Source organism: Geotrypetes seraphini, chromosome 2, assembly GCF_902459505.1.
Source record: "Geotrypetes seraphini chromosome 2, aGeoSer1.1, whole genome shotgun sequence".
NCBI lineage: Eukaryota > Metazoa > Chordata > Amphibia > Gymnophiona > Dermophiidae > Geotrypetes > Geotrypetes seraphini.
The window spans coordinates 110,288,355-110,305,872 of record NC_047085.1 but is presented as its reverse complement, the minus strand read 5'-3'; the positions used below and the strand labels follow the sequence as shown (position 1 = coordinate 110,305,872).

The 17,518-nt window shown below is 40.7% G+C and overlaps 1 protein-coding gene across 5 annotated transcripts in view; it reads right to left on the bottom strand.

Moving 5' to 3' along the window:
• Positions 1-17,518, bottom strand: part of ASPH (aspartate beta-hydroxylase) — a 456,780-nt gene that overhangs the window by 217,093 nt on the left and 222,169 nt on the right. For all 5 annotated transcript variants that reach the window (XM_033933439.1, XM_033933442.1, XM_033933441.1 and 2 more), the window contains 3 exons: positions 15,912-15,986; positions 9,178-9,414; positions 4,032-4,091 (listed from right to left, as the gene is read on the bottom strand). In XM_033933439.1, coding sequence (XP_033789330.1) covers positions 4,032-4,091; positions 9,178-9,414; positions 15,912-15,986 — 372 coding nt within the window. The remainder of the gene's footprint in view (positions 1-4,031; positions 4,092-9,177; positions 9,415-15,911; positions 15,987-17,518) is intronic.

Here is a 17,518-nt window from a genome sequence, read left to right as displayed (position 1 = left end):
AAATAAAATCTCTTGAGCGGGATCACAGCTCTCATACCTCTGATATGCATATACTCCAGCAGCTACAAGCCACAAAATACAAATATAATCTTACTCTTAGTACTACTGCTGCTAAACAGATGTTTTCGCAATCTGCTACCTATTATTCGGAATCTAATGTTTGCGGACGGAGCCTAGCTACATACTTAAAAGGCAAAAATGACAAAGCCAGCATTTCAGCCATTCAATGTAATGACAACTCCATTTCAACAGATCCGAACATCATTTTGAACCAGTTTCAACATTTCTACAAACTTTTATATACATCAGAAACAGACCCTGCTGAGGATGTGGAGCCATTCCTGAATGACCTCTCGCATCCTTTGCTGTTGGAAGATGACAACCTCTTCCTTAACAATCCAATTTCCCAGACGGAGTTAGCGCCGGCATTATCCTCAATGGCCAAAGCCAAATCTCCTGGCCCAGATGGCTTAACATCGGAATTTTATCAGACTTTTCAAGAACTTTTACTACCTAGACTACTGTCCTTCTACAGTTACCTAATTGAGTCAGGAGATATCGCTGGAACGTTCACCGAAGCCACAATAATAGTGCTACCCAAACCTGACAAAAACAAATTATTAGTACAGAACTATAGGCCCTTGTCACTAATTAATATAGACGCAAAACTATATGCAAAGGTTCTTGCGATGAGACTTCAACATGTTTTACCTCATATCATCTCACCAGATCAGAATGGCTTCATGTCTGGCCGTTTGGCTGCTGATAATACGGGTCTATTTGCACACATCATAGATTATGCTAATCATTCTGACACTGAACTGGTAACTATGGCCTTAGACGCCGAAAAGGCGTTTGACCGTATTGAATGGTCCTTTTTATTTTCGACGATGAAGTGGTTTGGCTTTCAATCCGAATTTCTGTCTCTGGTGAAAGTCCTCTATTCCAATCCATCCACCAAAATAAACATTAATGATCTGTATTCACAAGCGCTTAGACCTAGCCGAGGGACTAGACAGGGCTGCCCCTTATCACCATTGCTCTTCAACATTGCGCTAGAACCACTCTTGATAGCGATACGAACGCATCCAAACATTAGGGGTGTCAAATGTGGAGGCTTTGAGATTAAACTATCTGCTTATGCAGATGATATCCTGCTATATGTAACACCTACATCGCTTGAGCAAATCTTACTGGTAATATCATCATATGCTCAAGTATCAGGATACAAATTGAACTTGAATAAGACTGAAATTCTTGCTCTCAACTGCCCTGAAGTAAAGACAGATATTTCGGATTTGGGGCTCCAATGGACTAACGATAAAATGAAATACCTAGGTATCTTCTTTGGCAAGACTCTAGAAGATACAGTGGAATATAACATCAAGTACATAATGGACTCCATTCAATCTCTCACCAACAAATGGACTCCCCTGCGCCTTACATGGTGGGGTCGCTTGTCTACTATTAAGATGATGATAACTCCAGTTGTTAATTATATATTGAGTATGTTACCCATGTACTTACCTAAACATGTGTATGCAAAAATTGAGTCTCAATTATCTAAGTTCCTTTGGAATAACTCCACTCCGAGAATTGGATTGAAGAAACTGAAGGGCGAAATATCTGAGGGTGGGGTTAAATTCCCCAGCTTCTTCGATTACCATACAGCATTTATTATGAGAAGAAGCTCGGCTTGGATTTCTGACCAGCACAATATGTGTCAAGCTCCATCGTCCTCCCTGGAAAAAGATTCGCTGGGTATTACAGATCTACGCTCCGCTATATTTACAACTACATCAAGTAAAGACGGACATAGAGAACCCACTCATTCCACCAAGCTAGCTTTCCATGTAGCTGATGAACTTGCGGATACCAAATGGACAAACTCCTCTTATATATACCTCTGGAGTAATGCGAAAATCTTAATTCAAGGGAAGTCTGTTAATTGGCTTTTATGGAAAAATGCAGGAATACACTACCTTCACCAACTTTTCTACGCTGGTGAGTGGATACCTTTCTCTACCCTGCAAGAGAGATTTCAATTGCCGTCATCTCAACATTACAAGTGGATGCAACTTTGTCATTCTATTAAAGCTGCCATTAATACCTCTATGATACAAGATTCCCAACCCACGCTGATGACCCTGAATCGGGTAGTCGAATCCAAGAAGAAAGGGAAGGCTGCCTTTTGGTACCATTACCTAATCGATGCTAAATTCCAAAGCTCCTCGGCCTTGAGAGATGTATGGATACATGACATTGGCGTGGATATTGAACCACAAGAGTGGCAAGAAATATGGTCTGAATGTACACGTTCACTTCACTCTGCTAGTATAACACAATCGGCATATTTTCTCTTGAATCGGGCCTTCTGGACACCATATAAACTCAGCAAGCTTCCCAACTCGTCAACAAATAGATGCTGGTCTTGCCAACTGGCAGTTGGTACGTTAGATCACATGATCTTTGAGTGTCCACCTATTAAATCGTACTGGCACAAAGTGTGGGAAACTATATGTATGACCACTGGGATTAAAGAAGGCATCACCCTTGCAATCATAATATATGGTAAGCATGGATTAAGAGAGCCCATTGATGCTTGGTCTGGAATGTTACTAAGATGCCTGCTCCTCATTACTGTAAAAACTATCCTATGTAATTGGAAAAATAGTGGCAATCTATTGTACCAGTTGTGGTGGAATCAGATATATCAGGTTGCCAAATTCGAGAAAGCTTATGCTGAGAAACATGGTTGTCTAGCCAAATATCTTAAAATTTGGGGTGCTGTACTCAATTACTGTGAATCTATTTAATGTCATTTTATTGTATCTGATCTCTCTTTTGTTCTACAGGGCATGATGTAGATGAAGTTCTGCAGTTATGACTGACATTTTCTATTTCTTCACTTTTCTATGTGTTATGTTTGATATTCAGCTGTATTTTAGTGCCCATTGCACTTGTAGTTCTTCATGATGGCTGTCAACACACTGTAAAACATTTACTTGTGCATGACTACAAAGTATATGTATTTTTATTCACTGATATTATAAAACCAATAAAACATATTGAATAAAAAATTTGCACGTACTATTTTAAGTACCATATATAGAATCCAGGAGTAACACCTTATAACAGAAATCACAGGGAAGCTAGACTGCAAGGTACCAATTAAAATTTCTGTTTCATCATGTTAAATATGTGGTGGTGTTTTAAGTGCTTGTGGGAAGTGGCATGTTGCAAAATGATAAACAAGCCGTCTTTTCCTAGAAGGCAGCATATTGTGCCAAAGCTAACACTAACACCGAAATGCATATTACATTAGGATAAGTACTTGAAGATTTTGAAGATTTTTCTAGAAGATTACATATATGCTATGGTGATATATTGAGAAGGATAGATGATTAAGAAAACCTGATATCTGACTCAAAACTGATGTGATCAAAGACACGGTATGATCCCCTGTCTTTCACAATTTATGAATTGTTGTTCCTTTTTTAAATATATGATTCTGATTATGTACTACTGGTGGCTTCTTGTACTGAATAGAGAAGTTTCATTATTTTACTTTTATATGTTTGATGCATTTAGGATTCTGGCTTAAAACAGAAAAGGAAAAAAATGGTGCTTGAAAGAGCCATGGCATACTAGGTCAGACAAATGGTCCATCTAGCCTAGCATTCTGTTTTCACAGTAGCCAATCCAGGTCACAAGTACCTGGAAGAAACCCAAATAGCAACAATATTCCATGCTACCAATCCCTGGGCAAGAAGTAGAATGAAATATATTTTATATGAAACACAGCTAACTGCAGAACAGAAACATTCAAAGAAAGAATCTACCTTATCCTCAACTTCCTGCAATACACAATAATAAATTTATATGACAGAATAGCTTAGAATTCACAGTGATCCATCATCTCTTCCTCTATAATTTAATATTAAGATTCATTCTAACTCAATAGTTAGTTTAAACTTGACTGTTAATGATGAATAAAGAATTACTGTTTGATCAAGAAAATATATCAGTACCAGGACTCTCATACGGTATGGGTTCTTCCTCTTCAGCTGATTCTGTGTGGTGGTGATCATCTACAGTGTATAAAACCAGAAAAGCATAATGTTGCATGTCATCACTGAAGCCTGATTTGGCTGTAAGTTACTTAAAAATAGGATACAGATAAATGCACAAATTCATAGAAACCTAAAGCCACTAACAGAACTGACAAGAGTATCTTTTCCAAATGACTCATTTTCAAGTGTGGCACAAACGGCCTTGACACTCTGGATGGATCAGTATCTCCTGCTCATTTGAGAATCTGGATACAGTTTGTTGCAGGGATTCTTGGTTTATGGCTCCAAAACAGTGTGAAAGTAATGGTACATAGTGAATAGTCACAAATGCTATGAGTCAGAAGTGAATCACCCCTTTCTTTCAGTTCTAACCCTGAGAGAAAACCACCAGTATTCAGAAACATGAGCTCAGCCAAGTTACCTTTATTTTCAAACTATGGGAACTCAAACTTTGTAAACTCGATCATGATAATAGTACAGTACTCTCCCAAAATTCATAGGGGTTCCGTTCCAGAAATCCCCGCGAATTTCAAAAAAACCACGAATGCGGTTTTTCGCCTTTCAAAAGACAGAGGAGGCAAGAGAGGGCAATTGGAGAGGTAGGAGAGAGCAGCTGGAGCGCTGGCGGGTGAAGAAAATCCTGTAGTAAAGTCTTCCTCTTCCTGTAGTAAAGTCGGGCTACACCAATCAGGACACGCAGCTCCTGATTGGTGTAGCCTGACTTTACTATAGGAAGAGGTGGTCGGAGCAGACCGCGAATGAGCGAGTCCTAGATTTGCGAATGAGCGGGGGAACACTGTATAAAAAAACCAGGCTGCGGATTGTCAGTTCTCAAGTTAATGTAGAAATGAGAGATGACCATGTAGCCAAACTAATATGTTATGTTAATCAGGTTTTCTATTTCACCTTTACCTATTCAGTTCAAGGTAAGATTACTTTATAAGAGGTTGGGTCAGTTACCCACAACTTTACAATGGACAGTCTGACACGGACTTCAATAGAGTTGCTAGAGTACAATTACAGTTAGGTTATAGTTACAAATACATCGTTACAGGTTTAAGTAGGTCATCTTTGGATCATTATGTCATGTCCCAGGAGTTGCATTGGATAGTTTAGAAATGGGCTATTACAATTACCATTTCAGTTACTTCTGGGTTGTTCCCTGTCTTGGTACAGAAATGCTTTTAAAAGTTTTTTGATCCTGAGATAGTGGTCACAATTTATTTATTTAACTTTCTATACCATTCTCCCAGGGGAGCTCAGAATGGTTTTACATTGTACCCCGTCTGTCCTGACGGACTCACAATCTATCTAATGTACCTGGGGCAATGGAGGGATTAAGTGATTTACCCAGGGTCATAATGTAGTGTAAGTGGTAGTTGGTTCCAGCATTTTGCTAATTGATATTGTATGGATAAGGTAATTTGCCTGGTAGACTTTATATTGTTCATACTGGAAATTTTAAGTGGAAAAGATTTCTGGTAAAATGTCTGTTGGAGGCACCCTGGAGTAGGACATGGGGGGCATTCCCTGTCAGGATTTTAAAGGAAGTGATGCCTAATTTAAACTTGATCCTTGTAGTTATGGTCAGCCAATGTAGTTTCATATAGTAGGGCTGTAGGTGTTCCGATTTTCCATAGTCCATTTGAGTCTTACTGCTGCATTCTGAACTAGTTGTAGACACGATAGCAATGTTTTAGAGCAGGGGTGCCCAAACTTTTTGGGCTTGCGAGCTACTTTTAAAATGACCAAGTCAAAATGATCTACCAACAATAAAATTTTTTAAAAACACAACGCACACTGTACGCATAGAATTGTTAATTATCATTCCTATTCCGGGGTTTTTTCAAAGAGGTCAAAGCAGATGACTCTATGCACTTCAGTAATAACCATACAAAAAGACAAATACCCACCCCCTCCGTTTTTACTAAACCACGATAGCAGTTTTTAGCGCAGGGAGCTGCGCTGAATGCCCAGCGCTGCTCTCGACGCTCATAGGCTCCCTGCGCTAAAAACCTCTATTGCGGTTTAGTAAAAGGGGACCATATTGTAAAATATAGAGAGCAGATATAAATTCAGACATATTTTGATCACTAAATTTAAAATAAAATAATTTTTCCTACCTTGTCTGGTGATTTCATGAGTCTCTGGTTGCACTTTCTTCTTCTGACTGTGCATCCAATCTTTCTTCCCTTCTTTTAGCCTGTATGCTTCCTCTCCTCATTCCCCCCCTCCCCCAACGTTTTCTTCCTCTCTCCCTGCCCTCTCTTTCTTTCTCTCTTCATGCCCCCTTTCTTTTTTTCTTTTTCTCTTCTTTCCTTCTGTCTCCCTGCCTGCCCTCTTTCTCCCTCCCTGCCCTCCCCCAAGCCACTGCCACTGCCGCTGCCATCGGATAACAGGCCCCCAAAGCGGCCCGCCGCCGGCCAAGCTCTCCTTGCTTCGGGCCCACCAGCATTCCTCTCCCCGACGTCAATTTTGCCGTCGGAGAGGAAGTTCCGCTGGCCAGAACTTCCTCTCTGACGGCAGAATTGATGTCGGGGAGAGGAAGGCTAATCGGCCCAAGATCGACCTATTGGGAGAAATGCTGCCAGGTCCTGCCTTTGAGGAAACAGAAAGTAGGCAGGACCTGGCAGCAAGAAGAGCAAATCACAAGCTTCACTGACCTGTCTCCCGCTTTAGCCCACGAATGGGGCTCTAACATGTGCGTGCCGGCTTCCCTTCTATCTCCACACCCCCCCCCCCCGGACATAACTTCCGGTTTCAGAGGGAAGAGAAGGGAAGCCGGTACAAGCACACGTTAGCCCCCGGAGTATAAATTCTCCAAGCCGGGTTTTTTTTTTTTTTAAATGTTGAGCAGCGGAGGCAGCAGCAGAATTCAGGAGCAGGTCAGTCAGGAGGGGAAAAAAGAGAAGGGAAGAAGGGAACCCGCTCTGCGATCGACTGGGGTCGCCTGAGCGAGCGACCTGTCGATCGCGATCGACGTGTTGGGCACCCTTGTTTTAGAGCAAAAAACTAGTTTTACATTACAGTAGTCTAGTCGAAATAGGATTAGGGATTGCACTAAAATTCAGAAAGCTTCTGTTTTGAAGTATTTTCTGATGGAGCATAGCTTTCTCATCACAAGGAAAGATTGTTTTATTATTGATTGTATATGGCTCTGCATGGATAGGTGATTATCAATTTCTACTCCTAAGATTCAGAATTGTAGTTTTAATGGAAAGTCTGTGTCATCTACTGTAATCCTTGGAATGTAGCGTGTGTCAGTTAAGGGTCCTAGCCAAAGGAATTTGGTTTTTCTTATTTAGTTTGAGGCAGTGAGTTGAGGTCCAGTTTTCTATAATGTTGACACATTTTTTGACAGTGGTGAGGGTGCTGACTAATGCAGCCATTACAGGTAGCATGATTATGTTGTCTGCATAGGTGAAATGTTTTATTTGTGCAAGATTATTATGATTATCTAGGTTGGCTCCCAAGAATTACATTAGAAGGTTGAACACTGATGGTGGAAATGAGGATTCTTGGGGATGTCAGCTGTCAAAGTACCATTAGCCAAAATAATACTGAAAGAGTTTTATTAATAAGGGAACAAGCCTCAGATCATAGAGTTACACCCATTCCGGGTTTTCTCAGAGTTAAGCCAAATTGTTCTCTTATTCCTGCTTACATCACCGGCTTGAACCCATCCTACCTACCTTTTAAATTAATACTACAATACTTTAATTCACTACTGTTTCCTTTTTAAAAAAAATTGCATAAAATTCATCTAATGTTAATCTTCTAATTCATACTAAATTCACTATTCAATCACCTAACAGCTCATTTTGGAACACAGAACCGACAGAAAAAAGTACTTATCTTAAGAAAGTGCACTGGTGCTTTAAAAGTGCTGTACTGGAAAGTGCATTCATACTGTAAACTTATTTAATTAATTTCTGCTTATATAGCTTAAAGCCAAAAGAAGTGTTGCTAGAGATATTTTCCCTGATGCAGCGGGGAGGTAGTGTATCCTGTGAAATGCAGGCCGCGTCGGATGATCAAAAGTAACAAGCAATGGCCTTGGTTATCTAGAGCAGGAGCTATGCACTTTAAGCTTTACAAGCAGAAATGAATTAAAGAAGTTTACAGCACGAATGCACTTTCCAATAATGCACTTTTAAAGCACCAGTGCACTTTCTTAAGATAAGTGCTTTTTTCTATCGGTTCTATGTTCCAAAATGAGCTGTTAGGTAATTGAATAGTGAATTTAGTATGAATTAGAAGATTTACATTACATGCTTTGGAGTATTTTAGAAGTCATTTTGTGTCTTTTAATTTAATCTCATCAAATCATTTCGAGATCAGTCAGCTGATATTTCCATAGGCTAATAGGTGGTTTTGTTGCAGTGGGTCTAGCTGGTCTTGTGTGGATTGAATCTTTGTTTTAAAATAGTTGGCTAGTTCTGAAGCTGTTGGAATAGAAGGGTTGTCGCCATTTGTGATCTTATTTGTGCTGAAAACAGTTTGTTGATTTCAAGATTATCTTCTTTGCTGATCTGTTTAGAATAGTAGAATACAATCACAGTTATGGAGATTCTCTTGTGATTTCTAGGAGGACTATAGGTAGAATAATCTCTGCAGATTTTAATAAGAGCAAATTTCATGGCAGAAAATGTAACATGGAATTTAAACATACATTCCTTGAATGTACTTTGCCAGTACAGTTCCAACACGGCACCTTTTCCCCGCCCTGGGGAAAGGGAAATTTTTAAAGGATCTCCCAATGAGTAAGCAGAGAATTCCTCTGTAAACTTCCTTAACAAGAGCTGAAATTCTGATAGCTTAAATAAGGAAGAGGAATTTTAGGTAGCATGCCCCAAGTGCTCCATCTTCACCCAGTCAGCAGCCTGCAATGCCCTAGGATTAGCAATGTTTTCACTATTTATTTTAATGCAATACAAAAATCCATACCTAGATATACTTCATCAACAACATCTTTTAAAATTAATTTTTAGAGAACATCAGTTGCTAGAGCAAGTTATATTTCTTTAGTGTGATTGCAAGAACTGGCTGCCTGCAGTATCTATGATATTTCCACCTTGTAGAACAGCAACTGCTTCTACATTACCTTCCTTATTTTGTTCTGGTGTTTCATAAAACATAGATTCCTCTGCCGCATGATAGTCATTCGATGTAGGAACTTCTTCATGCCCTTCATCCTCGTCCTCCTGTTGCTGATCGCTCCATTCTTCATAGACATCTGTTTCTGTTTCTACATCCCCATCAGCCTGAAGATAGTCCTCAATTTGTTCTTCTTCGTCCTCTCCAGGGGGTATTGCTTCATCCTCATCCTGTTCTTCCTCTTCTGTTTACACAACAAAGAGTTTTGAAAAAAAAACAAACAACCCCTTAAAGTGATAGTCACCTGTCCTCTCCCTACCAGAAGCATCTGCAGAATTTCAACATCACTACTGGTACCTTAAGCACATTTTCCCTGTAAGTCTTTTATCCCTGTCCCCACCCACAATTATTCTTATTTATACCAGTTATGTAAGCTGAACATCATGTATAAACTTTTATTTAATCAACATTTAAATACATCAAAAGTATAACTATAAGCACTTCTCTAATCACAAAGGGCCAGATTCTATAAATGGTGCCTAAGATTGTAGGCGCCACTTTGCATGGTTGTCGATTAACCACTAGGTGCCGCTTGTGGAATCATGCCTAGCAGCACCTATGTGGACTTAGGCAATGATAGGCGTCATTGAGGTAGGCAACAGTACATTAAGCCATCTTAATTTACCGCTGCCCAACTCGCATGCATAGCAATACTTAAGTTTAGCACATCTATCCACTGTCCCTAACCATGCCTACTTTACAAATAGGCGTCATTAGACATCGGAGGGCGCCTCAACTTCAGCGTCACTAGGCACCACTCTGAGTTAAATTAAACTAAACTAAAACTTAATTTTATAGACCGGGTCTTCAAACAAAAAGATGCTCGATTTGGTTTACAATAATGTATATGGTACATAAATATAGAAGAAGAATATAATCTAGAATAGCTTAGTTTCCAAAGTGTTTCATAAACAAGAAAGTTTTCAGAGCTTTCCGAAATAAAATGAAGTGGCCTAGACTTCTAAGTGAAAGTGGTAACTTATTCCAGAGCTCAGTTAGTTTGAAAATTAAAGAGTGGCTGAATCTCTTGAAAGTTCTATTTTTACCCCTAAGGGAAGGAAATGTAAGTTTTAATTTATTTGAAATCCTAGTGTACATTCCAATCTAAAGGAACCAAAGTAATGAAAATGTCAAAGAGAATTTTAAATGCAATACAAACGCACTTAAATTGAATTCTAAGATACACTGGAAGCCAATGTAATTCCATGAGCAATGGGGTTATGTGATCGAATTTACTCTTACCAAAAATGAGCTTAGCAGCAGTACTCTGTATCAATTGAAGTCTCTACAGACTGACCTTTGAGAGACCCAAGTAGATTGAATTGAAATAATCCAATCTTGACAAGATAATTGACTGAACCAATACAAAGAAGTATTGCTGATGAAAGAGCGCTCTCACTCTTCTCAGGATATGGAGGCTAAAGAAACATTTTTTAACAAGGGAATTTAACTGATCCTTAAATGTAAGAGATGAATCAATAACAATACCCAATATTAGGGAGGAAAACTCAATTTTCAGAGATTCTCCTGAGTCTAAGGTCACAGCTGAGGGAAGAGAATCTAACTTTGGCTTGATCCATAAGAGTTTGGTCTTAGCAGCATTCAATTTCATCTGGACCATCATCGTCCAGGACAGAAGCTTAGCAATGCAATAGATAATATCGAGTGTTAAATTAACAAGATCTGGATCAACCTCAAGTAATTAGTTACATTTTTAAAACTTAATTACTTACATTTTTAAAATTTATGTCAAATAACTTCAATGGTGCAGTCAATTACCAAGCCATCATAATTTGGATTGTGCACAGATTTTAGTTAGGTGTCGCTAGGCATCCATGATCAAGGTGGCTAGAGATGCCTAATGTAAGCACTGTTTATAGAATCTGGCTCAAACAGGCATGAATACAACAGATCCCCTATGACTAAAACAGCTGTTACAGAACCAACTGTCTCTATAAGTCAATTAGTCCTTTGGAATATCTTTAAAAACATACTTTCTTCAGCAAGCATTTGGAGAGCATAGCCTGAATCTCGAACTGGTAGCACTTGTTTCTCTAAGCTCAGTTAATTTTTGATTATGTAACAATTTAATCTTATAATTTCTAGGATGACTGGCTAGATCAGTGTTCCTCAGTGCAAGGCCTGGGAGCCAGTTGCAGCCCCCTGAGACCTCTGAGATGGCCCTCATCATTTTGGCTTTTTTTTTCTGCTACTCTTTGGCTTTTTACCCAAAGCTCATGACAAAAAGGGAAAAGAGGTTGGGAGGAAGAGCCACTGACTTGAAAAACATGGCATTTCTCAATAAACGAATAGAATATACTGGAAATGCCCATGTCCTTGAGGATTCACAAAATAAAAAAAATTGAAGGTGGGAAACTGGAGTAGCTACCATATTTGGTAGCTGTCCTTTAGCTCATTTGGATACAAAGAGGCCCTGACTTAAAAAAAAAATAGTGAAAACCACTGTGCTAGATTATGTGTCTTTTTCCTATCAGCAAATTGGATTTCCTTTCCACTTTTTACTTGATTTTTATGCACACTATTTTACCAGAATAAGGCAGTACAGGATATCTGAATAAATGATAAGTACAGTAGTCAGTGACAACAAATGAACTAATGGTTAAAGCCAGAGAAAATCACATCAATATGGTTTTTGTTTTCCTTTTTAAACAGATTTTAATCAATGTAGATAACATTTAAAGTCCCACTGTTATCACAGCTGTAATGAAACTTAATTGTTAATTATAAGTAAAGTGCTCAGACCCTTCAACCAAACTGTTTAGTGATGTCACTAAACTATGGTTGCTGTTGGGACCATCATTTCCTTTACTGTCGCATAGCCTTTTATCACACAGATATTACCAAGTGGACGAAAACAAGATAAGAAAAGCTGGAACAAACTAATCTTAGATGTTGTTGGGGAGGCTGGTTGAAATCACTTTCAGTGGCCATAGACTGCAACTTTTGTAGGTGCTAGTGCTCATAAGTGAATGCAGCAAAAAGCCATTTGAGTAAAATGGACCCCCGACTCGAGTTTCGCACTATTCCTCAGGAGGGGTCACTGTCAGTTAAATATAAATACAAAAAATATACTAAATAATCATGTTCTCCTAATACTACCCTCACTAAAAAAGTTCCTAACTCATACTGTTTTAAACTACCTTAACATAAATTGGTCCGTCTTACTGAACATTTAAGCAATATTAAGAGGAGCCGGATTACGGCACCCCTGGTGTCACATTGGTTGGATAAAGAGCACCCCATTGATACTCTCAAGTACGCAGTTCTTTTCCATGCTACACATTTTTCAGGAGATCTGTCAAAATTTTTATCTATAAAGGAACATAGGTTCATTTTTAAGTGGCAAACTCTGTCCCATCCGGGATTAAATGCAAAAATAGACTGGTTCCAGTTATGATTTATTATCTATATAATAAAAGGCTAACTCGCGCATGCGCACTCCTATTTGTGTGCTTCCATGATCTGTAGTTCCGTGGCCGCATGAGTGCACATGCGTGAGTCCCCAGTCTTCTTCCCAGCACCTACCTTGGCCGCAAGCAGCGGCGGCTCATCTCCTGTGGGGACCTGATGTGTGCTGTGTCCGTCCGTGGCCGCGGCTTCAGGCGTATGCGCCAGTTAGGTGCACTGGGCGACAGGAGCGGCGCTGATGGCGTGAGGAGGGCTCATGGTCCTGCCGCCGCTGCCGCTCCTGTTCACAGCGGCCTGCATGCCGCCGACTCCCCCCCTTCCCGCAACAACCGCTACCGCTCCTGTTCAAAGCGGCCTGCTGAGGTTCGCGGCCGGCTGTAACGAACCTCGCAGGCCGCTCTCCACATGGTAGCGTCAGAGGGAACATGCTACCGAGTTGGAGAGCGGCCTGCGAGGTTCGTTACAGCCGGCCGCGAACCTCAGCAGGCCGCTTTGAACAGGAGGATCAGCCACCACGGGGATCATGAGAAGAGTCGCCGAAAAAAAACCTTCAGCCGCAGCAGGCCAGCACGCGGGAAGGGAAGGGGCCGAACGGAGCAGGGCAGCTCACGGTAAGAGAAGGGAATGGGGGGTGGGGGAAAATGCTTCTACTACTCAGCAGGGACCTGGAGGGGAAGGGAAATACCGCTGCTGCTTCTGCAAAGGAAAGTGGTGGTGGAGGAGAGAAGGGAATGGGGGGTGGGTGGGGGAAAATGCTGCTACTACTTCTCAGGGATCTGGAGGGGAAGGGAAATATCACAGCTGCTTCTGCAAAAGAAAGTGGGGGGGGGGTGGGAGAGAAGGGAATGGGGGGTGGGGGAAAATGCTGCTACTACTTCAGCAAGGACCTGGAGGGGAAGAGAAATACCGCTGCTGCTTCTGCAAAGGAAAGTGGTGGGGGGGAAGAGAAGGGAATGGGGGGTGGGTGGGGGAAAATGCTGCTACTACTTCACAGGGATCTGGAGGGGAAGGGAAATATCACTGCTGCTTCTGCAAAGGAAAGTGGGGGGGGGGAGAGACACAGAAAGAAATACAGACAGACAAAGGAGGCTAGGGAGAGAGACAGACAGAAATAAAGACAGACAGGGGACCAGAGAGAGACAGAAAGAAAGACAGACAGACAAAGGGTGCCAGGGAGAGAGAGAGAAAAATTGCAGGAGGGAGAGAGACAGAAAGAAAGGAAAAAAGAGACAGGAGCAGGGAGAGAGACATAAATAAAGAAAGACAGACAGCCATATATTCTAGCACCCGTTAATGTAACGGGCTTAAACACTAGTTATTAATATTAGTGTTTAGGGCAGTTTTATTTTATTTTGTTTATTTTTTGTTTTTGTTTTAGATTCTTTGGTTTTGTTTTAGTTTTTGCCTTTTATTTTATTTTTTCTTGGATGTCGTCACTTCCAGTAGTCCGTTAGAGAGAGTAATAAAGTGGGTGGGATAACAGCAGGCGCTCACACGCCACTCAGTCTTCCTTGTCCTCTGAGTTTGAAATTGCCAAAACTAGGTATGTGAGTTATTGAATTATAAACCAATTTATGTTAAGGTAGTTTAAAACACTATGAGTTAGGAACTGTTTTAGAGAGGGTAGTATTAGGAGAACATGATTATTTAGTACAGTATATTTTTTGTCCTAATGTCCTCATGGTGTGCAGGGCCACTATCCCAGGGATCCAGGTGTTTCATTCTCCCTAACTGGACCATCTATCTTTCTCCAGCCCTAGAGGTCTGAGGAGGTCTAAGCACAAAGCTCCCACCCCTCCATCCCGTGCCACTTGGCACAAGAGCACTCTTCAGCTGCTCATCTAGTGCAAATAAGGCATGATATAGGGGTATTAGGGTTTGAGGACGTCATCCTTTGCAGTTTTGAGGCAAAACGAGATGTTTTGAAGAAAGTTTGAGAACTTAGAAAGAAATGGGAAATCCAAGATGGTCGTCATGGCAGCGTTTTCGCACCAAATAATGGCTTAAAAATGCTTCAGGGTGGACCAAAAACCTTTTTAAAAAAAATATTTTAAGAGGAGGGGGGGACCAAAAACATAACTGAAGAAACAGTTAAAACAGAATTTTCAAGATCTCCCTCCTCTGATTTTCCCCATAGGCTTTCACAACCTGTACTCACAGACCAGGTGCTGGGGAAATGGTGCTGCAGCCTGCTTCAACTCCTTTAAAGAGTAGCTGGATCTGAAGAGGTTCTTTGCCTCAAGCTGCCAAGCTGAGATCTATGGGCTGCCAGTCGGACCATAGATGGACTGATCCTCTACTCCTCCCCACCCCCACCCCCGGCCTTAACAGATGTGAAGCTGCAACCAGCACCATGAAGGATGCTATTGATGTCCAACAGTCTGCACTCAAGCTCCTGACCAAGCCAAGGAAGTGAGCAAGTGCTGAGAGTCTAGAACCCTGAGCTCCACAAATCTTCAGCAAGCTGGCTGTGCAGGTCCCTGAAAGATACACCTGCCAGCTGCAAACAATGTCTGTTCCTCTCTAAGCAGCAAAAAAAAGTCCTTTGAAACAGAGTAAAAAAAAAAAGCAAACAAACAGAAAAATGTACGTAAAACAAAGGAATAAACAGAAAGACACCTTCATGCTTGTCTGCAGAAGGAATAACTGAAGGGGGCAGCAGATACCTTGCAGAAAAGAGAAGTTGAAAAGCTCTGATTGACATCTTCTGAAGTATGTGAGCACAGATGGACAACCCTATGGTTCCACATACTATCGCTATTGCACTGGAAGTTATGCTATATAAAGGATTTGAATCCTGCCAAATTCCTAATCAATCATATTCAAAGCAGGTAATATGTCATTTAAAATTGCATATTTGATAAACATATAAAAATTAACAATCAGTGTGTTTTCAGCTTCTTTATAAATTCCATATGTCAAAATTAGACAAATCTTCAAAGGCAAATAATTACAGATACTAATTGCACCATAAGCACAAGACATTTCATATCTAAGAGAGAGATATTCAATAACTAGAGGCTTTTGAACCATTAAACTTAGGGCTAGATTTACTAAGGTGAAGTGCACTTTCATGTTAGCATGTGTTAATGTGCATTATAAGTAAAGAGCTCCCATTGCATAAAATAGAACCTGTAGTCAACACACATTAATGTACATATCAGTTCACCCAGCCCTTATTCTTTGATAAATAAGTTATAATAATTAAGACTGGATTAATAACCACAAAATATTATATTGTGGGGCTCATACCTGGCTGTGACTCTATTGTTTGATGCACATGGGCATCAATGATGTCTTCCACTTCATCTTCAAAATTCTCATAAACTAGAACAAAACACATACATCAAGCAAAAAAAATGAGAGAGTTTCATTACAGACATCTAAATGTAGTCTGTGAGTAGCTGGTCCCCAAATTTGTTTGGATCAAGGATGACCTCTGGGGCAAGCATACATTAATTTGATGCACCTTTCCTAAGCACACACAAATATACTAAACTACAGTAGAACAATGAAAAAAAATAAGGCATATAGGGGTCAAGTCACTAAATGGCACTGGGACACAGGGAACTAAGGGCTCCTTTTACGAAGCCGCATTAGTGGTTTTAGCGCATGCAGCTTTTTAGCGCACACTATACACGCGCTACGCGGCTAGAACTGGCATTAGCGTCTAGCGCGGCTGGCAGTTTAGTGCGTGCTATTACACGCATTAAACCACTAACGCGGCTTCGTAAAAGGAGCCTTAAGTGTGCAGAACTACCATTATATTGTAGAATACTAGCTTAAATCCACATTTTCATGCCTAACTCTAGATGTGAGCATTTACACCAGCCAAAAGCTGGTGTAAAAGCTCACACCTAACTACTAGAATTAGGCATGTAAATGCAAAACAACAAAAATCTAAATAGCACCGAAAGGTTCTATAAAGGAAATGAAGCAGGAAAACAGAACAGAAAATTGTGGAACAGAAGATCGGATGTACCAGTTTGTAGATTAATAAGCCTCCAAAAAAACTTAAAAACAATCCACAAAGGATGCATACTGTCATAAGTGAGCCACAAGATAAAAAACAAATAATGACCTAACAGTTATACGCATAGCTACTAACTGGTGCCAATCAGGACTTGTTAAGGCCAATTACCAATCGTTATCAACATATTCTACAACCGTGTATCCAATTGTGTTCCCATATTTAGGTGCTATTCATAGAACAGGGGGGATAGGCCATTAAAACAATAGAAGATAATGGCCATAATACTGTGATTGAGAATTTATGAACATTGGAGGGCTATTTTCAAAAGGATGTCTAAGTACAACTCAAAACGTCCAGAGTTGGACATCCAAATATTCAGCCATAATCAAAAAACCTTCCATGACGACAGAACATTACGAAAATGAACTAGATAAATGTTTACAAAATCACCATATAAAATGTTCTCCTGGACACCCAAGAGCAGGGGTGCCCAATGCGTCGATCACGATCGACCAGTAGCTCAGGAAGGCAACGTGAGTCGATCGCGGAGCCCATCCCTGGCTCCGTGATAGACTCGTGTTGCCGTCCTGATCTATGGGCCGATCAGCCTTCCTCTCCAGTGTTCTCCCTAGGGCCTTTTTTAATGTTCTGCCGCTGCTGAACATTAAAAAAACCGGCTTGGAGATTTCAGCCCGTAGCGAACTTATGCTCCGGGCTCTAACATGTGCGTGCCGGCTTCTCTTCTCTTCCCTCCGAAACCGGAAGTTATGTCCGGGGGGGGAAGGGGGGGAGAAGGGAAGCCGGCACGCACATGTTGAGAGCCCTGAAGCAAGCGTTCGCTACAGGCTAATGCGGGAGACAGGTTAGTGAAGCATTGTTCTTCTTC